This window comes from Anguilla rostrata, chromosome 16 (assembly GCF_018555375.3).
Source record: "Anguilla rostrata isolate EN2019 chromosome 16, ASM1855537v3, whole genome shotgun sequence".
NCBI lineage: Eukaryota > Metazoa > Chordata > Actinopteri > Anguilliformes > Anguillidae > Anguilla > Anguilla rostrata.
The window spans coordinates 18455844-18480181 of NC_057948.1; the positions used below are offsets into that span (position 1 = coordinate 18455844).

At 46.6% G+C, this 24338-nt stretch overlaps 3 protein-coding genes across 10 annotated transcripts in view; 1 reads left to right on the plus strand and 2 right to left on the minus strand.

Annotated features, from left to right (window-relative positions):
* Positions 1 to 1991: 1991 nt before the first annotated feature.
* cln6b (CLN6 transmembrane ER protein b) lies at positions 1992 to 11541 on the minus strand. Of its 4 annotated transcripts, none has more exons than XM_064312338.1 (8): positions 11409 to 11541; positions 8922 to 9094; positions 6942 to 7059; positions 6658 to 6756; positions 5771 to 5959; positions 4642 to 4697; positions 4131 to 4253; positions 1992 to 3082 (listed from the first exon to the last, which is right to left on the minus strand). In XM_064312338.1, the coding sequence occupies exons 2-8, from the start codon at positions 8981 to 8983 to the stop codon at positions 2812 to 2814; spliced, it is 918 nt and encodes a 305-aa protein (XP_064168408.1). In that variant the 5' UTR covers positions 8984 to 9094; positions 11409 to 11541; the 3' UTR covers positions 1992 to 2811. The 4 variants fall into 4 exon arrangements, with proteins under 4 accessions (XP_064168408.1, XP_064168410.1, XP_064168407.1 ...); XM_064312340.1 differs by lacking the exon at positions 11409 to 11541 and adding an exon at positions 10696 to 10834 and having other exon boundaries at positions 6942 to 7056; XM_064312337.1 differs by lacking the exon at positions 11409 to 11541 and adding an exon at positions 10696 to 10834.
* fem1b (fem-1 homolog b) lies at positions 11421 to 15298 on the plus strand. Its single transcript, XM_064312333.1, has 2 exons — positions 11421 to 11668; positions 12029 to 15298. The coding sequence occupies exons 1-2, from the start codon at positions 11421 to 11423 to the stop codon at positions 13662 to 13664; spliced, it is 1884 nt and encodes a 627-aa protein (XP_064168403.1). The 3' UTR covers positions 13665 to 15298.
* Positions 15299 to 15939: 641 nt separating this feature from the next.
* Positions 15940 to 24338, minus strand: part of itga11b (integrin, alpha 11b) — a 120000-nt gene continuing 111601 nt past the window's right edge. For 3 of the 5 annotated variants that reach the window (XM_064312331.1, XM_064312327.1, XM_064312330.1), the window contains 9 exons: positions 22404 to 22480; positions 21685 to 21768; positions 21436 to 21526; positions 20795 to 20908; positions 20331 to 20414; positions 19958 to 20101; positions 19323 to 19418; positions 18494 to 18607; positions 15940 to 17256 (listed from right to left, as the gene is read on the minus strand). In XM_064312331.1, the coding sequence (XP_064168401.1) occupies positions 17179 to 17256; positions 18494 to 18607; positions 19323 to 19418; positions 19958 to 20101; positions 20331 to 20414; positions 20795 to 20908; positions 21436 to 21526; positions 21685 to 21768; positions 22404 to 22480 (882 nt within the window). In that variant the 3' untranslated portion in view covers positions 15940 to 17178. The remainder of the gene's footprint in view (positions 17257 to 18493; positions 18608 to 19322; positions 19419 to 19957; positions 20102 to 20330; positions 20415 to 20794; positions 20909 to 21435; positions 21527 to 21684; positions 21769 to 22403; positions 22481 to 24338) is intronic. The other 2 variants (XM_064312328.1, XM_064312332.1) reach the window with 1 other exon arrangement.

Here is a 24338-nt window from a genome sequence, read left to right on the forward strand (position 1 = left end):
AAAATTGCTTGCAATATGCACAACTTGCACTAGATGGCACATGCTTGTTTGCTAGTGAACATATAAGGATGGCACTACACAATGGGTCAATTTACAAAAAGTTCTAACGTATACAAAAAGTTTTTGCATCTATTATTCACTATTTTGGTTAATGAAATGGGTAGGGAAAACTGATTTCGCTGGAACTAACAGTCTGTTATGCACGCTGAAAGCTTTAGTTAACCGGGCTATAACCTATATACTTGACTTTTGGCCTGGTCTGAACTTGTGAGGCATGTGGGTGGACTGCTACATTACTTGCTAACTCAACATTTAGAGTAAGAGTACAGCTGTTATGGCAGGCCCATGGTAAAGTCCTCCACTTCAGTATGTGTGCAGTGTGACTTGACTGTTACACACATGCATGACAGCCTCTCGTATTCTTTGCTTCACCCGTTACGCCTGGAGACGCAGAAAATGAAAGCTCTTCAGCTTCTGGAACGTTCTGTTGTCACCCGCTTCAGTCACGGTTGTCCCTGACACTCGACCCCTCGCCGTCTCAGCGCTGACCCGTTTCATTCGCCGCCTGACTGCGCCCGACGTCTGCGGCCGTATCGTCCTCAAAGCCGCGGACGGCGGTCTCACCTGGTGCCACTCACCTGTCGCCTCCGCTGACGGTGCAGCCAGGTTCGTTCTCCCTGCCCTTCTGACAGCGAAGTGCCCTGGCTACGGTGACGAGGCGGTTAGCAGAGAGGGTGTCACCTTGCAGCACCCTTGCTGATATTTGGATAAGAGATGCAACCTAAGCCTATGTGTCGGTGTGGGTGTCACTAATTTGGTCAGCCAGTTTTGTTTTATATACTGCAAACATTTTTTGCAGCGTTTATAGCAAGTCATCTTCAAATCAATGACCATGCCTAAATTTCTACTTTTTATTATTTTATCACTGCACTGGCTAGAAACTGTTTGACTTCTGTAGCTTATTCTCAGCCTGGACCCTGTCAACGTTCCTATTGGTCCTCAGCCACTTCTTACCATTTTCAGAGAAAGTGTGGTTCTTATTCTCCAAGTGTCCATATAAAATCAGAAAATGAAAATAAAATCCAAATTCCTCATGTATAATTGGGTTTAACTGGATCCTTGATTATAACCTTAATAGACTTTCTACAGTCCAGTCTAATTTAAATTTAGCCTAATCATTTAATTGCAATCTAATGAATTTTAATATTCTGCAGACCCATATTGTACAAATTATAATTATCACATTCAATCATACTAATAGCCTGTCACTTCAATCTTATCTTTGGAGCCACTGGGGGGGTTTTGTTGGGGCAGAGGAAATATGAACGATGTCACAGCAGGTGGTTAGAAGAGTGATAATGGAGAAGAACATTTTTTTAAAATTTTTTTTTTTAACATGTGTATGTGTAGTGCTCCTTCATGCAGTGGCCTGAATAATCATTCAGGCTTGACACAGTGCTAGACGCATTCCAGGCCATCTGCACAATGAGGAACCGGCGTGGACTAAAGGGTCCTCTCATCATTAAACCCTCTCATATAATAATGCCCTTATGCTCCATACACGGATGAAACAGACTGTGCCATTACTACATGGAGGAATGCCATCCGACAGCAGAGACGAACCTCGACTGGAAAACATTGAAATAAACTAAGTTCTAATCTGAAGCCGTAATTAATTGGACATTTTGTGGCAGATATACCGCAAGGTAATTAAGGGCGCAATTTGGAGGCATAACAACGGCTATGGTTACTAGTTATCAATTTCAGGTCAGTATAGAGACAGAGGCTGTGTGACAGCTACAGTGTAAATATAATATGACAATGGAACATTGCAGGAACGATTAACCTGATCAAATCTACTTACTGTACAGAGGGAGAGTCCATTACAGTAAATGCATATACTGTATATGGAAGATGCACAGTGAGCAGCATTTCTGTTTATATTTTTGTGAAGTAAAAATATAACAGTAAAACTACAGTAAAACAGCACATCAATAGGAACATGGTTTTATACCAATCTGGCTGCACTGAAGGCAAATGTGTTAAAGGAAAAAAAAACAGATGAATAGAAAACATACATTACATTCAGGGAAGATGCTGTGCTGTCTCTGCATACTGCAGTCAGATTGACTGTAATGTTAACAGGGCACACATAGAGGGTTGGGGTGCAGTGGAGCTGTTTGATAATTAAACTTAAACAAGGGCAAACATTTGCCTATAAGAAAGTACAAAAACATTTTTTAGAAACCCTTGGCCTCTCCTCAGACTGCTGAACAGGCTTGTACTGTAAATAAGCGATTACAAACAGTACATGCTCCTATCGGAAACAACATAGTTTGCTCTTTATCCTTTAAGAGAGGAAAGGATGGGAGAGAGTGGGCGATGCAGGGGTGAAGCTAGAGCACCAGGTGTCCCAGGACAGCACAGGTAGTACCCACCCTGCACTACGCACCGCCGGCAGAACCTGCTGATGACATCTTTCCCATCATTCCACATTGTTTAGGAGCAGAATACAAGGACAACCCCTCCAGGAAGCACTACCAGGACAAGGGGTGGACAGCCAGAGTGCAATACTGACAACAAACCAACAGCTTGCTTCCACCAATCAACATCAAGAAAAAAAGACAAAGACCTCTGTCATCCAGGTCACGCAGGTCAGAGGTCATGTGTGTCCTTGGCACAGCCCAGAAATTCCTTCAGATGTTGAAACATTTGTTTTGCATAGAAGGGAATTAGCTTGCTGCAGAGATTTGTCTGCTCCCCTTGACTACACCAGGTGCATGGGCGTGGCCTGCAGTGCTGACCTGTTTGCTATTGGCTGTCCTTGATGTGCAGAGTGTAAAAGGCCCAGGGCTCGGGCACGTAGATGACGCCCGGGTACTTCTTGCGCAGGACCTCGTCGTGCCACAGGCAGCCCACCCAGACGGCCACCAGTCCCAGGGTGAGGGAAAAGCTGTAGAGGAGGAAGAGGCCGTTGCTGTCGGGGACAAAGCCCTTGCGCCGCTGATGTATCACGGTGGCCATCATGGCAAAGAAGGTGAAGATGAAGAGGATGAAGATCTGGCCCTCTGTCACCAGGTACCTAAGCAGAGCAGAGAAAGGAGACTCAGAGGCCTGCGGTCGCTCAGACATACAAAGACACACAGACACACAAAGGTACATACCGTATGACTGAGCTCACCAGCTTTTCTTAATGATCTTCCAGTTGATTTTTGTAAGCCTAAGGTTTGGCACAACTCTGGTCCTTATGCTAAAATGTCATTGACAGACTCCAAAGGCTATCAGAAGCCTAGAATCAAGACAAGATACTGAAAGAACTCTTATACTTGCAGTAAAGAAGCAAGTGAACACACCTGACTAATTCGAAACACCTGTGAAGCCATTTGTCCCATTATGGCAAACTGAGATGGAGATGGGGGGGCTATGTGTTAGAAGTGCTGTTATTTATACATGGTGAAAGCGACATGCATTAAAATACCCTTTACTAAACGCTGAGATTGTGCAATTGAACCACATACAAATTGTTGGATTCAAAATCTAAGTTCATCAAGTACCAAGCCAAATCAAGTAAAAATACGGCTTTGTCCTAAACATTATTGAGCTCACTGTATATAAGATATATTTAATACAATAATGATCTGGCAATGATGACCATTAGCAATCATATACAAAACAAACAAAAAGAGAACTCATTCTGTGAGGTCACAAACAAAAAAACTTATTTCAATGTTAATGTCAATAATCCGATGACAGCCAACCACGTTTATGCGAGATGACATAAGCTATTAGTCACTTCTTGTTAAATGAAGCCCTAATTGCGAAAGCCAGGGAGAGTAACACAGTGCGTGAGGATCAAATTAGTCTCATACCCTCTCTTATTGCCTATAAATAATTCTACTGCAACAGGCTGGCCAGGTGAGGTTGAGCAGTGCCGTCCTAAATTACGGTAGGGGTACAGTGAAATCGGAATGCCCAGGCACACAGGCGTCACACGCTGATTGTCTTCACTTTGATGGGAGCTTAACGCATCACCTCGCATTACAAGCCCCGGCATCAGCTGCAACACCTGCGACAGTGGCACCTCTGGGTCACGCGCAGAGCCCAGGGAGGAAGTGAGAAAGGGGACTGACCAATAGTAAAGGCCGCTGGGGCCCAGCAGCAGCCAGGCAGAGAGGGGCATCGTGTTCTCTTCCCGGACTTGAGTGAAGCAGCCAGTGAAGTACAGGAAGAAGATGAGGAAGAAGGGAACATACCTGGAGAATTCAGCAACAGTGGATGTTGTTATTAACACAAAGAGGTTTTTAACACAGATTTTCTACCAATTGGTTAAATGTGTGTGAAATGGCTTGGCTGTGCATCCAGTAAAAACAGAGACCCTTAGGGTGATGAAGACTAGGTTTTATCACAGCACTGGTCTGCCTCTTCACAGCAGGAATAACAATCCTAGATTAGATGAATGACCTGTTCTTATCAAACATTCTTATGTCCAGCCTACACTCTAATCAAATGACTGCAGTGTACAGTATTCCTTCACTTTCTTTGGTGCAATTACATTTTTTTCCAGAGAGACTGTATGAGTGTCACATGTGTTAATTGTGTAACACCAGAATAAAGAAGTAAAAACATTGCAGTGGTGCCTACCACATTAAGTGGCCCAGGTTTTCATCGTAATAATACAAAAGTTCGAAGGAATCAATCTGTGGGAAAGAGAAGAATGTCAGGTGATCGATCACTTTAATCATGTGATCCATTTACTCCTTCCTCATGCTTCATGGACTGCCAACAGAAACTGAACTGGGGAAAGGCTGGCCAATAAATCATGGACTCAGGTCCACTAGGCACTTGGGTCTGACTGGCACGCGTTTCCTTTCTGCAAACTGACCCGGAGAAACACCTTGACTGTATAAGTTGGCCTAATTTCACTTGCATACTACACATTCATACAATTTCACTTCAGATTGAAATGTAATAAACCTGCAATCTATTCCATACCAATGTGTGACACTCCCAAAAAGCTGACCTCTGCAAAACAACATTATTTTCTTAAGACTTAATTTGGTGTCTTGTCCCCACAATGACACATATTCACCTATATACCATGCAGTGTAAAGCGGAAAAATGTAGCGCAAAGTGATTAATGGCTAAAATAATTTCACTGAAGGTAAAAAGGCAGAAGCAACTGAAGGCAGGTGGAATTACATTATAATCATGATAGGAAACACAATTTTAGTGGAAACACTAACAGCGGCGCTGTGAGTCAGTGTGAGCATGAGGAAGGAGGAAGCACTCCTGGTGTGTTGCTATGCCTTACAGGCATTTAGCAGACACTCCTATAAAGACTGACGTACAATGCAAACCAAAGTGCAAAGGTCAGGGGTCAAGTACATGGAGTCAGTGCAGTACTTCCTCAGAGGTGGAAAATAGTGCCGAGAGACACTGAGTTCAGGAAGTGAAGCTTTGATTGCCTACTTGTCAACTACCCAACTGAACATTAAACTTACTTATACAAAGTTAAACGAACAAGAACAGATACTGTGCTGATACAAGAATCAACACAGAACATATTTGAAATGAGCCTAATCTGCACTGTATTTACCAGCTTAATAATGACTCACGTCCAGTGACAGTGTGCCTTTCACAGCTGTGCATGTCTGTATGGAACCACCGTAGAATCAGAAGGCTAAAAACTGGGAGGTTTTAGAATGGCTGACCCACACAGGCTACATTGTGAGAAGTAAAAGGTTGAAATGGCAGCGGGGCCACCAGGTACCAGGGACGCAGGCTTTAGATCCTTGATGATGGGGTTCTCCCTGACGGACAGGTGCAACTGATAGCCACTCAGGATCAGACGATGGTTGATGGAGTCGCCAACCAGGTGGATGCTGGCGCCCATGACGAATGTGACGATGCAGAGGTACACCGCAGAGCGGGGAAGGGTCTTTGGGCTGCGCTCAATCAGCTGCACAGAGACAGAAACACACACACACATACACACACACACACACAAACGCACCACACATGAACATGCACACACACACGCACGCGCACATGCACGCATGCATACCACATATGCACGCACGTACATCCGCACACATCCACGATGATACTTTTCTTCAAACAATTAGCTGAGAGGCTGAGAATGATCTGTTCCCCCATATGTCAGTAGACAAATTCCTTGCCTTCTAACTAATAAAAACAAAGCCTTCCATTAAACTACTGGCTGAAAGGGATTATACTTGGAAGGTCAGCCATGAATAATGAGAGATGGAAAGGCCACTTCTCCATTCCACACACCCGTTTGGCCTTTAGTGTTGATGGGCATGCATAACTGCAAACAGAATGGCCTCCTTGATGTGCATTAGTCCATTCTGGGGCACCACAATTCACAGCCACATTTGCTCAGGGGCTTGAATCACCTGTGGAGCTTCTGCTGCTGCAGGTCAATAAACACGTAATCGCAGACAAATGTTAACGGTTCAAACAAGAAAATTACACACTCATTGTACCTCTACTCATTGTGGGGTTTATGAAAATTCATTCTCTCTTTGCAAGGTACAGCAGGTCCAGTCCAGCCAAATCATTTGGTCTAAAGAATGTAGAGCCAGCAGACAGAATTCCCTGTGTTTACACACACTGCTACATGGTGGCCGCAATCACCTTGAGTAGCAGTAAAGGTGTGATGACGTTGTAGGCCATGTGGAAGTAATCTCCAGCACTTGGTTTGTTGAGGGGGAACCACTCCAAAGGTAGAATGATCTGCAAGTGCACAGAGGAAGGAAAATATCTGAGATTCAGTTACGTGACTGTTTAACAATTTATTTGCCATTGCCTTATAATGATTGGAAAAACATGGACTCAAGTTCCAACTGAAAATTCACTGCACTGCTCCTCCCACCCTTTAATTCAGTGCCAAACCTCCTTATCCACAGATTTCTACTCACCATGGCAATTGGCCTCCCGAAGTCCAGGACCCAGTTCTGCAGGGTGAAGTAGAACCACAGGTCCAGATGGAACTGTGGCTTCTTCGGAGAGGATTCTGTATCCCTTGACCCATGTCTGCTGTAATGAGAAACTCACAGATGTCTTTCTAATTTTACTAATCATTTTTGCATATGATCCCTAAAGTACTGCATTATCAGCAGCATAGTTTCTGTGCCGTTTGCTTTGTAGCACGATACAGTAAACTCACAACCTTTTACAAAAGAGTGCATATAAACTACAAAAGACCTGAAAAGGGGGGCAGGCTTAAATAAGCAAAGTATAAGCCATAACTGAGAAAGCAAAGGTCCAAACAGTGAATGATACGAGTGCAATAACAAAAACATAACAATGTTGTCACGGGAGTGGAACTCAGTTTTGCCTCGCTATTGCTCTCTTGGCTAACATCAAAGCACGACCACGTGAACATTCAGTTCACACCTGTTTCAAAATGGCCCCCTCAAACACAAGACTGAATTCACTATTCAGGGCCCATGATTCATCAGTTTAGATTGGGCAGGGATCCTTCGGTGTAAAATAAGCACCTGTGCGCAGCAGGGGCATGGTGAGGTCAGAGAGGAGGGCCGAAATGTGCCATAAATAGAGGCCTTTCCTGCCAGCGCACCACGATATCTGCCGCGGATTACACACTGTCCTCGCCTCCCTAGGCCATCTGCTCACCCTTTACCCATGTGCTTCCTTACTCATGTGCATGGTGGGCATGAGAACCAGTTCAAATGCCAAACGTAAAAAAGAGCTTATTTTACCAGGCAATCTCTCACTGAGATTTAATATCTACACCCTGTCGACTCCTGTTTATAGCTAGAGATCCATGACTGGCCAGTTTTGGACAGTTCCCCATCTCTGGCACAGCTTGATGTGCTGCCATCCAAATGGCACAGAGCTATCCTATCTGACAGGGAGGGAAAGGATGCAAACCGTTAGCATACCCTTTGACTGACAGCTGGGTTGCTTCCACGATTCCCCTCCACAAAGCAAACCGTGAAAACGAACAACTCTCAAAGACCTGCAGTGAGAGCTCCAATCCAATCAGCTTTAAACACTTGATTTTCTGACCGACCGCATTTTTCCCCGGGACCTGCAGGAAAGGTGGTCCTGAGCCTGCAAGCAGTGTCAGAACAGAGTGGGGCATCATCTTCTCTGTACTGCTTCCAGGTAGCTGGTGCCGTGAGCGCATATGTGAATGCAACGCTCTGGGGCTCTAACCCCATTGGCCCTCAAGGAGGAAAAGATGATTCCAGTTGCTGGTGATCTTAATGAGCCACCATTCGCTAGCAGCAGACTCAACTACAGCTAACATAAAATAGTTAAAGATCTCGTTTATTTGATGTGAATGGGCAAACTGTAATGTTTCTATGAAAAAAAGTTCATTAAACTGTGAAACTGATGCCAATACATTTGACATTTACAAGACAGATATCTCACACTGAATATTCAATATGATAAACGTGGAAAATTGTTGGCTGCCAAAAATTAATCCAGGGCTCCAATGTACCGAGGACTAAGTTTCACTGGACACGCTAGGGGGCTATTCGAGAAAAATTCTGAATATACTCAGTAATTTCCTAATGGCATTTAATCATATGCGCACAAATAAAAATAACACAAAATATATACTGCAGTTCTCAGGAATACTGTAATGCATGCGAATAAAATAAATACTTGAAGGGAAACAACTTTAGTAAACAGATTTTTATAGTTTGTTTTTTATGGCTGAGCAAATAATGAAAAGCTAAACAACCTTCGTCGAGACCGAACGTTCAGTATTTTATAAATCGCGCCTTCATACAAATAGTCAGATGACCATCCATTCTAGAGCATCGTTCATAACTTCAGACATTGTTAAATGTGTCTATCTTTAGCTCTATGTTATATGGAAATACTTTAAACATGCGAGTTAATACAGGTCAATTTCTTCAAACCTAGTGTGAAAGGTGGATGGCTGCAAGGCAGAACTCTGCCGCTTCCGCACTGTAGCTTGCATTTTCTCCCTCCAGACAGTCGCAAGATGAAGATTCTCTCCGGTTGGTAACTTCCTCCTCCTCCCCCTCAGTTTACGCCGCCGTCCCTGGACTGTCTCAGTCCAGCCTTAAACCTTAATGAGCACATGAAGCCAGTAAATCCAGACCGCCAATTTATCGTCCCTTAAAAAACGAAAAACAAAGTAGCTGCAGTTTGCAGAAACTGGAAAAGTGGTTAACGATTTCTTAAAGCGGTAAACGCAGTTCCGATCCCAATTCTCCCGCAGTACCATTGATCACAGTTACTACAAAGTAGCGCATATCAGTGCACAACAACGGGTTTACAGATTGACACGCCTGGCAAAAGGATGTAACATTAGAAACTGCTTCTCTTACACCTCACTATAGCTTTTAAATACAGGCTCCGATACGTGATCGGATAATCCTCTTCTCAATATTAACACGCATCAGAGAGTAGTGGCACGGTAAACATAACGGTAAATAGCAGTTTATCGTTACTGAAGCAACCTCTGTCACGGATATATATACATATCAACAGCTCACTGCGTTTGTGGAATTAATGTCGCCAATTGTCCTTAAAAAGCCTGCAGCACGGTGAAGTTCGGTTGTAAGGACAGCCAAATTGTGACCACGTAGCTATCAGTTGTGTTGCCTAAAGAATAGGCTACGGTTTTTGTTCGTTTAAGCGCACAGGGGATCCTTTAAAAGGAACCCGTTTCAATTCCTCTTTTACTTAAAGCTTACAGAACAGAACATCCACCAGCTTTATTGGATAAACCATGTGGCTTCAGCAATGTTTCTGTCCACAGATAAACATCTAATCTCTCTGCCCACTCACTCACTACATCTGGGATTTGCACCAGAGATTGACACAGTGGATAAATGAACATGATTCAACGTCAAAATGAAATAAGGCTTATAACACAGCAAGCTGGGCCTAGAGAAGCAAAGGAAAACGGAATATTGTTAGGCCTACGATTAATTATTTTGATAAATTGATTCAACGAGATGTAAATGTAATGAGATGTATTTAGATGTATTTTAGGAAAACATTCCAGACGGGATATTCAAAAGGCAGATATGGGTCCTACCCACCTGTGAACAAGGACTATGACAGTCCACAGAAAATAATGAAAGGAATGGCACACCAACAACTGGAATTTAGATGAGGGAGAATTGTATTTGCACAAGTAATAAGAAAGTTATTAAACTACAGTCAATTATAAAATTAATCAGAATCCTGATGTGCCCCGAAACTGTGAAGACATTCGTGAGTTCAAGATAAATGCATGCTTTCATTGACTGCTAGAGATCAGCACTCGAAGAACAACATAAAAGCATAAATTCCATATGTGTAAAACAGCTAAAACAAGAGGACCAAGTCATTACATGCTGCCAACAGTTGTGGTAATTGATTTTACACTACTCTGATAATATAGCCTACAGCAGGTACGTATGAAAAACAGGATACGGCTAAAAAAAATTGTATGTAGGTTGCAATTATACGCTTTCAGTTGGAATGTAACAATGTGCTTTTACGAGAAAATCGTTTGAAGGCACGTTCCTAGTGGTGACTAAGACTCGGATTCACTGATTTAAGGCCTAGCCTACTGCATTTGGGGCACAGACATTTAGAAATCAGCCCTCAAGCTTTTACATTTACATTTTACATGTTTTTATTTTTGGAGTAATTATGGAACTTGAGATTCCTTACATTGTCAGTCGCTTCCTGCACTCTCCCACCGATGCAACGAATGCTAAAAAAAAAGTCAGAACAGCCACTCCGGAACAAAATTTAAGGCCCGTTTTCTAGTCGGAGGCATTTTGTATTCCCGCACTACTTCCTGTGCGTCATCGTAGGCAGAGTGGCAAAGGTGAAAAGATATATTATTGACACCGAAGAATAACGTTAAGAACAGGGACAGTTCGGCTGTGTCATTTGAGGGATCAGTTGAGTTTAGCAAAAATGTTATATCTGTTCGGGAGGCCAAGAATCCAGTAGCGATGCACTAGAATGAGTCCCGTCTATCCGTTCACTGGCCGTTTTACCTGCCTCGGCTGTTATCATTTGGCTAGCCAGCTAATCTTTCTAGCTAAGTTAGTTAGCGTAACAGTTAGTTCCCCATCGACAAAGGGACAAAGTGGAGCTTGAATGTGGAATTACTTGCAGAGACATCGAGAAGTTCGTTTTAACAATGGTTTAATGTTATTTTTAATTATATAATTTAAAGTTTGTGAAAGAACGAGGCCTCCGATTAGAACAGGTAGCTCGTTAGCTAGCCAGCTTGCTACATTTTTGGTAAGACGGCAATCGGTATATTTTCATGTGAGCCCCGGAGTTTGTGCTGACATTTTAATGGGAGGCGGGCTGCGTCGCGGCGAGGCTTGTGGGCGATTGCTGCGAAGACGACGGAGGTGCCGACTTACCGGTGGGCTTGAATGGAGTCGTTGGCCGGGTACGTTTACAAGGCAGCTAGCGAGGGCCGAGTCCTGACACTGGCCGCCCTGTTGCTTAACCACTCCACCTCCGAAACTCACTATTTGCTAAGCTATGTAACCCAGCACGCCGGTCAGCGCTCGACTCCCCTCATTATCGCTGCTCGTAACGGGCATGCCAAAGTTGTGAGGCTTCTTCTGGACCACTACCGAGTGGACACCGAACAGACGGGTACCGTCAGATTCGACGGGTAAGTTTTTTTGGCGATTGGCCGGCTGCAAGTGTTTTATTTTAAACGTCGTAATTGGACCAACTCCTATATGATGTAGAAGCAATAGGGTTTGCCTTCACAAGACGCAAATTTACTGAAGGGTTGCATTTGGAGTCCAGATAATGGCCCATTGTTTTGATTGCCCTATCTGATTAGAAAAGGCTGTGATAATGTTTGGTGTGTAATGGTGGGCATATTTAAAAACGCAATTAGTAAATAAGGGAAAACAGATATTCAGGGTGCTTCTTCCCAAGTTGGGATATAAAATATTTTCTATTTTCTTCATGATGCGAATATATTCAGTTGCCCTTTTTTTCATGTTCCTCCCGGCCTCCGTAGATATGTGATTGATGGAGCCACTGCCCTATGGTGTGCGGCAGGGGCGGGGCACTTTGAAGTGGTCCGCCTCCTGGTGCTGCACAACGCCAACGTGAACCACACCACGGTCACCAACTCCACCCCGCTCCGAGCCGCCTGCTTCGACGGGCGCCTGGACATCGTGCGCTACCTGGTGGAGCACCACGCCGACATCGGCATCGCCAACAAGTACGACAACACCTGCCTGATGATCGCCGCCTACAAAGGCCACGGCGACGTGGTGCGCTTCCTGCTGGAGCGGGGGGCCGACCCCAACGCCAGGGCCCACTGCGGAGCCACGGCCCTGCACTTCGCCGCCGAGGCCGGGCACCTGGACATCGTCAAGGAGCTGGTGCGCGGCCGGGCCTCCATGGCGGTCAACGGCAACGGCATGACGCCGCTCAAGGTGGCGGCGGAGAGCTGCAAGGCGGACGTGGTGGAGCTGCTCCTCGCCCACGCCGACTGCGACCCCGCCAGCCGCGTGGAGGCCCTGGAGCTGCTGGGCGCCTCCTTCGCCAACGACCGCGAGAACTACGACATCCTCAAGACCTACCACTACCTGTACCTGGCCATGCTGGAGCGGCACAGGGACTCCGGCAACGTGATGGCCAAGGAGGTGCTGGCGCCCGTGGAGGCGTACGGCGGGCGGGCGGAGTGCCGGACGCCGCAGGAGCTGGAGGCCATCCGGCAGGACCGCGACGCGCTGCACATGGAGGGCCTGATTGTGCGCGAGCGCATCCTGGGCTCGGACAATATCGACGTCTCGCACCCCATCATCTACCGCGGCGCCGTCTACGCCGACAACATGGAGTTCGACCGCTGCATCCGGCTGTGGCTGCACGCCCTGCGGCTGCGGCAGAGGGGCAACCGCAACACGCACAAGGACCTGCTGCGCTTCGCCCAGGTCTTCTCGCAGATGATCCACCTGAGCGAGCCGGTGCGCGCGCGCGACGTGGAGCAGGTGCTGCGCTGCAGCGTGCTGGAGATCGAGCGCAGCACGTCGCGCGTGAGCGCCGCCCCGGAGCCCGACCTGCACGCCGCCATGGACAACTACGAGTCCAACCTGTTCACCTTCCTCTACCTGGTGTGCATCTCCACCAAGACGCAGTGCGGCGAGGACGAGCGCGCGCGCATCAACAAGCAGATCTACAACCTGATCCAGCTGGACCCGCGCTCGCGCGAGGGCTCCTCGCTGCTGCACCTGGCCATCAGCTCCAGCACGCCCGTGGACGACTTCCACACCAACGACGTGTGCAGCTTCCCCAACTCGCAGGTCACCAAGCTGCTGCTGGACTGCGGCGCCCGCGTCAACGCCGTGGACCACGAGGGCAACAGCCCGCTGCACGTCATCGTGCAGTACAACCGGCCCATCAGCGACTTCCTCACGCTGCACGCCATCATCATCAGCCTGGTGGAGGCCGGCGCGCACACGGACATGACCAACAAGCAGAACAAGACGCCGCTGGACAAGAGCACCACCGGCGTGTCGGAGATCCTGCTCAAAACTCAGATGAAGATGAGCCTCAAGTGCCTGGCGGCACGCGCCGTGCGGCAGCACCACATCACCTACCGCAACCAGATCCCCAAAACCCTGGAGGAGTTTGTGGAGCTCCACTGACACACAGCCAAACTTGTTTTTTTTTTTTGTTTTTTTTTAGCATTTTTTAACGAATTGAATGGTGCTGGGGACAATGCTATTTGAATAAATTCTGAATGGCGTGAGATGTTATGAACGTGGAACGTGACGAAGGGTTTTGTTCCTTCCTGTTGTAAAATCGAAAGTGTAAGTACCGGCACTTTCTGAATGGGCGTGTGCTTTTCAGTGCTGGCTCACGTTAGTGTGCTGAGTGGTGTGTGTTAACTCTGAGAGGCAGAGAAGAGGGGGGGAGTGTTGGACTGACTGTATCATTTTAACTGTGGCAGGGCATCCCAAAGAAATCTCAGTAACAGCTTTAACACCTGAACGATTGTAACCCAGGCTGGGAAACTGGCACCAGCAGGAAGACATTCTGTTCCTGGGAGGGCACATGGGCTTAAAATTTTTAGCCTCAGCTATTTTATACATTGAGATACACACCTCGGTGTGTGTTCCGATCTGTGTTAATGACAAAGTAACAAACCCAGTGGAATGAGAGGTTTTCAGCAGGCCCTGTTAGTGTGTGTGTGTGTGTGTGGCATTGAGACGCTGAGTACAGAGAGAGATGGTGTGTGAGCTGGGCTGATTGCCCATTCTGTAGGAATGCAGACAGTCCAGTTTAGCAGGGGGAATCGTTGCTTCATTCAGAAGGTACTCTAATCTCATGAATGCAGTATTGTGTTCATCGTCATTCTGGTTTGTACACATTTGCTATGAACACAGCTGACTTATGAAGACCGAGAAATATTTTTTGTCTTAATGGTTATGAGTTTAAAGCTGTGATCGATACATATTGGCAAGATTGAGTGATGTATGTATTTTTTAAAATATTTTTGTTTTTAGTCTGTTCTGTTGCCATAAAGATGTATATTTGTGAGTATTGGATTATTTTTGAGAGTATTGCCAACGGTGAAAACCAGAGTGCTTTAAGGGTTATAATCAAATTTTATGTTAGAAGAGGCATTGCTGATACCAACCAACATTTGAGACTGAGGAAGAAGTTTTAGACTAATGCTGGATTACACTTTATTCTTACAATAGGAATTATTTCTCATAATTACAGATATTTTTAAGATGTTTATTTAAAACAAAGTTTAAGAATATATTTTTTAAATCAACTGCATTCCTGAAATGCAAAAAAAGGAAATCTGTGCAGGAGGCCAAGATTATTATTATTTTTCCGGTATATACACGATGGTGAGATGTGCCTGTTATTCTGGCATTGGAATGTGCTCTGTTTGTTTTCCCTTTAATCTTGTACCATGCATGTGAGACGTGTGTGGGTGACGCGTCTTGGAACTATGCTAGAAATTTCCCGAATCTGCTCGTGCCCCCCTCTCACTGCTCGTGCCCCCCTGTGGGTGGCCTTATTCAGGATGCTGTTTCTGCCACCCGTAGGGAACGTTTGTCTTCCATCATCCTTCCTTTAGTCTCCTAGCGGACAGGAGCCTGGCGGTCTGCACATACCATGCTGGCCGTCGGGCGTGAATGTAGGGTCTTTCTGTCCAGGCGGTTCTCATTCTCACCTGTGTACTCTACTGTCTGGGTTTTTATGTTGTTTTTTTTTTTAAACTATTTTTTTTTAACGAATGATCAGATTAAAGGTGGAAAATGAATGCCTCCTTCACGTCTCTTGATTTATGCTTTTCAGATGCTTTGCGGCCCGACAGCTGGATGCAGGCTGTACTGCAGCAGCTAGCCCACACTGGAAGATGGGCACGCCGTCTTACTGGCCTGTCTGAAAAAAATGTTTATTGAATCGCAGTGGCCACAGAGCCTTTTCCTCGCCCGCTTGGCACGGCTCGTATTTGCGCTCGGTTTCGCGGTCTGGGAAAAGACAGTGCTGCGTTTGAGCCCTGCTCGCGCCCGTGTTCAGCATTTGGAGTGTCACGCCTACGGTCGGATTCATCCTGTTCCTGCTGTTTCTCTCACGTGCTCGAGTCTGTGCCTCAGAATCCAAACCATATTCATCCTCATCTCCTTGTGTAGGCGTATGTGACAGTGGCAGACACACTGGCTGTAACTGGTAGTGTGTGTGATTGTGTGACTTCAGGCAGGACATGGTGCATGTTAAGTGGACCTGCAGGTTCCAGCGGTTGTTCAGCACTACACACACTTTAGGGTCACAGCACATGTTACACAAGCCTGATGGCGTCTGGTTCCAGTGATAGGCGGGGCGTTTGTACGTCCTTGCCACAGCTGTAGAGGTGCACCACTGCAGTTTGAATTTGAGAAATGGACTTTGCACTCCAAGATACTCAGTAACCAGAGACCTGGAACATTTTTATTCAGAATCATTAACATATTTACATTCCTTGTTGATCGATAAATAATAGAAGTGTGAGATATCTGGATTCCTTTTAAGTGATTTTTGACTGTGCAAGACGATGACACATTTTCACGGTTAAATTACGTCCAGCTTCGTTGCTGTAGTCGTGCGGAAGCCCGGGTGAGTCCCCCATTCAGCACACGCAGAATGAACAGAGCTCGCTGACAGAACTGTACAATGTGCATATCCTTTCACCAAGGCTATTTGTTGAGATGCAAAGCATGTCAGGACAGAAAGTGTCAGAAAAGAAACTAGTTCTGCATTGTTGCTATAGTTACAGGGTAATGCCACAATCCTTGTGGGAGTACATCACAATGATATCTGTTATAAAAAGGTACCTGGCTATTTACAACATTCAAGTTTGTCTTTATAAAACATAAAAAAGTGCATCAATATTAAGCATTTGATCTATAAAATATAAAGAAAACATTAAAACTTTTGGTCTCTGGGAGAATCGATAAAACACAGTGAGCTTGCAGATGACGGTATAAGCTATATCCAGATGCCAGTACCCCTGGGAAGTGACAATGGAAATACTTCCAGCATGTTCTCCTTTGGTGGTTTCCTGTGTGCTGAAGCAATTGTGGCCACTGTTGTCACCTCTACGGCTGTCACTCTAAGTGGACCCCGAGGCATCCAGTCCGTTGCCTGATGTCAGTCCTTCTCTGATAAGGTCAGCCACTAAATGGAGTTGCCTACTGGTATCAGTGCATCCGCTTTGTTTCTGAAGAAAAAAAAACTATTTATACCGTGGTAGAAAATGTTCTGGGCAGATTTCTGGTACATTTTGGGGTAAGTGCAGATACTTCTACAAAGTTTCTCAAAATAACCAAATGATTGAGTAGTTCGCATTCTGGATGAGGATGGCTGCTGGATACACCCGGAAAGGACAGAGTGCGCGCTGAACCATCTAAGCAGCACTAGCAAGGGGACTGTAGCACTGGGACAGTGAAGGGACAGGGGACTCTGATTGGTCCTGAGGTGGCGAGTAGCTGGGCATCACAGTGCAAAGGCGGAGTTTGGTTGCGATTGGTTGTGAGTCATTGTTGACGGGCAGGTACACCAGTGCGTGGAACACTTCTCAAACTGTCTGCGAGCCTGCTGCGGGCTCTGGTTGGGACGGTCCCTGAGTGCTGTGCCAGCTCGCGTCTCGGGCTGCAGTCTGCGTTACCGCTCCTCCGCCACCTTCCCGTTTGCCTCCTGCTCCGCTTCCTCCTTCCGTTTCTGCCTCTGGAAGAACCCCAGCTGGGGGTGGGGAGAGGGGACAGACTGGTGAAATGACTGCGCAGAGCTGGGGGTGGGGAGAGGGGACAGACTGGTGAAATGACTGCGCAGAGCTGGGGGTGAGGAGAGGGGACAGACTGGTGAAATGACTGCGCAGAGCTGGGGTGGGGAGAGGGGACAGACTGGTGAAATGACTGCGCAGAGCTGGGGGTGGGGAGAGGGGACAGACTGGTGAAATGACTGCGCAGAGCTGGGGGTGGGGAGAGGGGACAGACTCGGTAGAAATGACCTCGCGCAGACCGTGGGGTGGGGAGAGGGGACAGACTGGTGAAATGACTGCGCAGAGCTGGGGGTGGGGAGAGGGGACAGACTGGTGAAATGACTGCGCAGAGCTGGGGGTGGGAGAGGGGACAGACTGGTGAAATGACTGCGCAGAGCTGGGGGGGGGAGAGGGGACAGACTGGTGAAATGACTGCGCAGAGCTGGGGGTGGGGAGAGGGGACAGACTGGTGAAATGACTGCGGAGAGCTGGGGGTGGGGAGAGGGGACAGACTGGTGAAATGACTGCGCAGAGCTGGGGGTGGGGAGAGGGGACAGACTGGTGAAATGACTGCGCAGAGCTGGGGGTGGGGAGAGGGGACAGACTTGTGAAATGACTGCGGAGAGCTGGGGGTGAGGAGAGGGGACAGACTGGTGAAATGACAGCGCAGGCAGATCAGAGAGCAAAAGGCTGCAGGCTCTGCTGGGAGGCAACGTCTGGCAGGGAGCTGAAGCTGCACCGTGCCTTTCAATCCAGCAGGGGGCTGTCTTATGAGGCAGCTCTGATTTTCAGTCCGGCGTGCTCATAGGCTGACAGGCAAAATCAGCTCCTAAAGGCTGAGTGTGCACACCTGATCTCTGAAGCTTAACCATTTGTGGAAAACGATGGGTCCAGATAAAGAACAATAGCACTGAGCTAAACCTACACTGTATTAAAATCGGTGAAGAGAGAAATATGGAAACATATTTTCAATAGCTGTAGTTTATCGAGACGAGGGAGAGCCTGAATGTCAGCACAGAGCACTGGAGAGTCCTAGCGTTGGCACTATAGCACAGTGGACAGAGAAGCCCGCAGCTGGCATACAGAATCCCTCCATCGCAGCACAACGTGAACAAAGCAAAGACTTCAGCAGCAGCGCGTCACTAGCACCCCGGGGCGGAGTAACATTTAGGGTAACGAGCGGCACCTGCCTACACCTCCAGGGGAGGCCAGGCTTACCTTCCACAGAGCCAGGATGAGCAGGGCCAGCAGGAGCAGCCCCCCCAGGGTACTCCCGATAATAATCCAGATGGAAATCCTGTGATCTCCCTCCTTTCTAATCTCCAGGATTATCTGAGGAAATGAAACACAGCACAGGACATTGGACTCAGACTGCGGCCATCTGGTCATGCTGAGCTGCGGTGGTCGTCATCTACTGTATCTGCATGTTCAGCAGAAACACCAATCTGTCCTCAGTACTTTGCATACTTTGGGTTTTATGCGAACTGGTGAACGTGAGCATGCATGTGGTTAGAAAGTAACGAAGGCCAAGAATGTAATTCAGCAGAACATTTAAGAAAAATGTTGAGAGAGAAAAAAAATCTTTCTCGCTGACATTTGGAGCATCCTAATTTGGAGTTTTCACAGCTTTGCTGAAATTCCGTCCCACCAATGATGCATTTTACGTCTGCAGAAGGTTTATTTTCCGTCAGAGCTTGTGCTCTCTGGTTTTCTGCCAAAAGAGAGCAGTGTACCAGGGTCTGGCACCCTGGACCTTCATGACAGAAAATCTATCAGTGCTGTACACCTGCCTGCCAGCAGATGGCAGTACACCCCTGTGTATCTGACTGAATATGCCCATATTCTACTGGTCCCCTTGGTCCTTAAGCTCTGCTTCATACACTGTCTGCCTAAATACCGGACATTTCAGTGCAGTTTAGTGCGGCGTGTCGATATGAGTGGTTCAGTCAGACCCTTCATACTGTTCTGAGGGCTGGTAAGGGATGGCCAAGGGGAGGTTAGAGTGATATTTTAATGGTTTTTTTGAGTCAGTTGCTCCTGAACTCACATGTCTCACTGGCCTCTCCTCAGTCAGAAACATGGGGCTGGAGGGGTCCAGCTCTATCGATGCTGTCGTCAGCAGATCCAGGGTCTTGAACTTCACCTAAGACATAAGGGTCATAAAAAAGGGTGTGACACACATTGCTCAAAGATTATTTTTGATCTATTATTTTGATCCAAAGCTTCCAAGTCTGGTTTCAGACTCGGGGGTACAATGAGCTGTCAGCCACTGACTCGATTGAACCAATGCAAAACACAAATGATTTGTTCAAATCGCTGAGTCGCTGATAACGTATAGTAGCTCCGCCCATTTTTGGTTTAATGAAAGCTCATTCTCTGAAAGCTCAAAGCTCATTCATGATTGTACAGATCACTCACGGTGTACAGGGTATGACTGTACAGATCACTCACAGTGTACAGGGTCTGACTGTACAGATCACTCACAGTGTACAGGGTCTGACTGTACAGATCACTCACAGTGTACAGGGTCTGACTGTACAGATCACTCACAGTGTACAGGGTCTGACTGTACAGATCACTCACAGTGTACAGGGCCTGAGTGTACAGATCACTCACAGTGTACAGGGCCTGAGTGTACAGATCACTCACAGTGTACAGGGCCTGAGTGTACAGATCACTCACAGTGTACAGGGCCTGAGTGTACAGATCACTCACAGTGTACAGGGTCTGGAGATGGAGGGATCCTGTGATCCTCACAGCGATGTCCCTGTAGGCTGGCAGGTTGATGCTGCACTGGATCGGGATGGTTCCTGTGTTGGAGGGGTTCTGCAGAATGGGGGAAACACATTATAGTGCAGCCAGCTCATGGGAATGCACCTGTCTGTCTGAGAACAGCCACAGATCGCCTGAGGGAAATAATTCATGGCATCTATAGTGACTCAAATGGAAGAGCAATCAATCAATCACTCAATCAATCGATTGTAAGGGATACACACGTACGACGTTATGTTACATGTTTATTTGTAGACAGTGAGGCAGTGAGATGGGGCTTTACCAGCTGTGGGAGGTGGGACAGATCCTCTGGGGTCACCCGGGACTGCGGAGCGTGTTTGGGGGGGACGCAGCGAGACCCATCTGTCTGATAAGCAAGACCCAGTCAGAATGCTCTGGCACAGTGAAGCACTGAGCACCAGTGTAACGTTACGTAACAATAAAATCCCTCACAGGCTCAAAGATATGGCCTGCTGCCAGGCTGTGAAGTGAACAAGTGAAGTAATCAGATCCTGCGCTGCTAGCGGCAGTTCGGTCAGTTGGCAGCACAACATGCCACGTTGGGAGCAGTACTGCAGTGACATTTACGCTGTGAAAGTTTACTAGAGGACAGATGATATGTGGGTCTGGCAGTGAGATCAGAGTGTATCCAGTCAGTGCATTTGTGTAAATTGCCATGGCAATTATTGTCTCAAATGCAGAAATGTATTTCCGAAAAATGTTCTTTGGCACGCGGTGTTCTCTCACCGGGTCAATGTAGAAATCTGTTATCTGCAAAAGCTTGTTCCCGGTTTTTGTCACTTGTGGGATTGCAATATTCAGCAGTAGGTCCCTCACTGGGAAAAAGCCCAGGTTATGAATCTGAAAAACCAAACAGGAAGAGACACATTATTGTTAATAATTTATTAATAATGAATAATTCCATTAATAATTCCTTGTGAACTGCATAAACTGAGATAAAACTTCCTGTGAAAGCATCACAGTCAAAACTAGTATGTTTGAAAGCAGGGTGCATCGGCATCAAAAATCCAGTACTACAATGTACTCTCAGCATAACTATACCACAGATTCTCTGCATTAACCAGATGGTCAACTCCTGTGTCCCTTCGGTCCTCTCCACTTCCATATTCTTGGAGGTATCCAGGGCAATGTTTTAGTTTATGACTATTCATGAAGAGGCATGCCCAAGGACAAAATATCCACTGCAGTATTCTCATCAGGTATGCCTGGTGTACTTTATGAGTATTCATGAACGCATCACAATTGGTTCATTTTAGATTCACCCGTAGAAAGACTGTCAATGTTAAGAATAGGCCTATGACCTTCTGATGAATGTGCAGAGTCTGTGACCCTTTGATGAATGGGGCTGGGCAGTAGACAGCGCTCACCTGGAAGGTGAAGTTGAAAGGGAGGTCTGTGCTGGCAGGCTTTTCCAGGGAGCGGTCTGCTTTGATCTCATAGCGGGAGGGGCTGGAATCCCTGGGGACCAGGAACGAAGAGAGAGACAGCAAATTACACGGTGTACATTCTCGGCTTCCAAATCTGCAAACCCCCTCCTACCGGGAGGGGTGTGTCTATATCAGTAACGGGGGCTAGTCTTGCCCAAACTAAATCAGCTTTTGATCAAGCAAACAAACCTTGTGAAGAGGAGGTCAGTTTCATATTTCAGCTGATGAAAGATATTATTGGAGTTGTCAGAAGCTGTCATGTCCTCTCCATCACTGCAGTACACAGAGATATTTAAGGTGTGTTAACAGCTCTGGCATTTTTACATTACATTACATTACATTACATATTTTCCCTGTGTGTGGGACATACTCTCTGGCAACAAAAAAGAAACCACTGCTATTAACTTCTTCCTTGCTAATTCATTGCTAAGCTTTTATTGTGAATTTTTAACTTTAAATAATGGATCTGTATATAAAATCTTTGGCTATGTAATGTTTTAAGACAAGCCATTGTTAATGGGACAACATTTAGCAAATTGAGACATTTGCAATTTACATAAATTACCCAGAAATGGAATATACATGAAATGTGTCACAATTCTTTTGCAAAAATAACCGAAGTGATCTCTAACTGCAGGACGTGGTGCTTGCTCAAAATAACCCAATTTCACATTTTTCCAACAAAGCAATTCCCAAGTGACAATCTATCACACAACCAGAAATTATTGTATTTAGTGCTCCAAGGTACATTTTCTCAAACATCCTAATGGGACCATAACTAAGCCTGTATAATGTGTCTTGTATATCAGGACCCCCTGAGTGAATTTACAGTAATAAGCTGAGTTATGATGCTGTATAGGCACTGCTGATGGGGTGGTGGTTTCAGGTCTGGTTGAGGGTGTTCTCACCTGCCAGTTTCCAGGATGACCCTCACATGGTCCAGGAACACCGAGCGACTGAACTCAAACTCCAGGCGGAAAGACACCTGTGACAGGTGAGGAGTCGAGCTCAGATATTTACACCAAAACGACTGCTCTCATGCGTCAGAACATGGATCAGTCACACACATACACAAACACACACACACACGGGTAATAGTGGGCTTCTGGGAATGTGGAGGCCTGAGCAGGATGTAAGACTCGCTGCAGGATGTAGTCATCCTGTTGACATACTTTATGCGGCTCAGCACTCTTTTCTTTTTGCCTCCAACACAAATAGTGTGAGATGCAGCAGGCTTAACGAGAGAGGCCAGGAATGATCTAGTGCTGCAGCCCGTGGGTCACTACCCAGTGCACTTCCCCCAGAGAAGAACAAGGCAAACAATCTCAACTCGTCACACTCACTCCATACTAATAACAATCAAATACTGATATACTCATCACAAATTCTGTACTCCTCACAGACTATTTACTAATCACACTCTTCTAGTCATCACAGTGTGCACAACCTATACACAAAGCTCAACAAAAACATTTTCAGTTTAAAAAAGCGTAACCACTGCAATAAGGCATACAACCAAGATAACTAGCAGTGCAAACAAGGAGCCAGCAGTCTGTGTCGCCACTGGCAACCAGAATAACAACAGAACACACAAGCAAAGAGGAGCAAGCCGTCTGTTTGGATGCACGCGCATATGCAGCTATAGAGTTGTTCCGCATCAGTGATTCCTGATGGCGCCTCTTTTTCCATGTACAGGTTACCGCTCTGTGCTGCCTGAACAGACATATTGCGCAGGGCTGCTGATTGAACCAAAACTGTCTGTAACGCAGCAAGCATTAGAGGAATGCCAGTCCTGCGCTCCCCTGACCAAAACGGTGCGTACGGGCGTGCAGCGTGAGTAAATATGAGCGTCTCAGGGGAGAGAGAGCTGCCACCGCTCATTTCCCCGCTCGGCGGCCGAGCCTCGGAGAACGTCAGCGCTCAGAATGTGGGCACTGGCGCGGTGTCAGTGTGTTCTGGCACGGCCAAGCACAGAGAGGGGGAAAAAAAAAGACTGCTGTGATTGGGCAGGGGAGAGTGTTTCCCCTGCCCTGCATACCTTTCTGCCTTTAACTGGGCAAGTGGGATTATGGGGCAGCCACGTCCTGCAGGACTGGCTGTACTCTGAGACAATCTTCAGCAGAGTTTACAGACTTCAGTTTACATATATGCATATCACGTAAACAGCCTTATTCAGTGGAAGCTTTTAGTCTGAAACACAGTTCAGTTTTTCTAGAAGACGTCACGCAATGAAGCTAAGGGACCGCGGTCAGGAGGAAGGCTCAAGCACATCAGAGCGTGACCTGTGTAACCCCTGGGCTGCAGTGCAGCTTAATGGCTCAGGGAGCTGGGATCGCTGCTCCAGGTATGTAGGGTTCGTTCCCCGGTGGGGCTTTCAGCTGCTTCAGTAAATATCCAGCTGTATAAAGGAACCGTATGTTAAAAAATCAGTTGTTTAATTTTCTCTCCATAAGAGGGTCTGCAAAATGGCTAAAAGTGAACAGAGCAGTTAAACTTTTTTTGCATGTTCATAAGTTTACAGATTCTTGTGGTTTCTCATCGAAGCTGTGGCTTCGGCCAAACCGCTGGAGAAGTTTCTTCTGGTACAGCATTTATACTGTAAGGATCTGGCAGCAACGGCAGCAGTGCTGTATGGATCTTAACTCTTAACCGCACGCACAGAGCCCCCGGCATAAGGACATGAGGATCTGGCTCTCATTCAACCTAAATGGCTCCAATAAATCATTAATTGAGACAGAGTGACCACAGCGCTGGGTTTTTAGCCCTGCCAAGAAAGTGGCCCTTCAAGTAGCCTTGACTCATCAGAGTGACCAGCCAATAATGTGATTCCTCAGGAGGTGAAA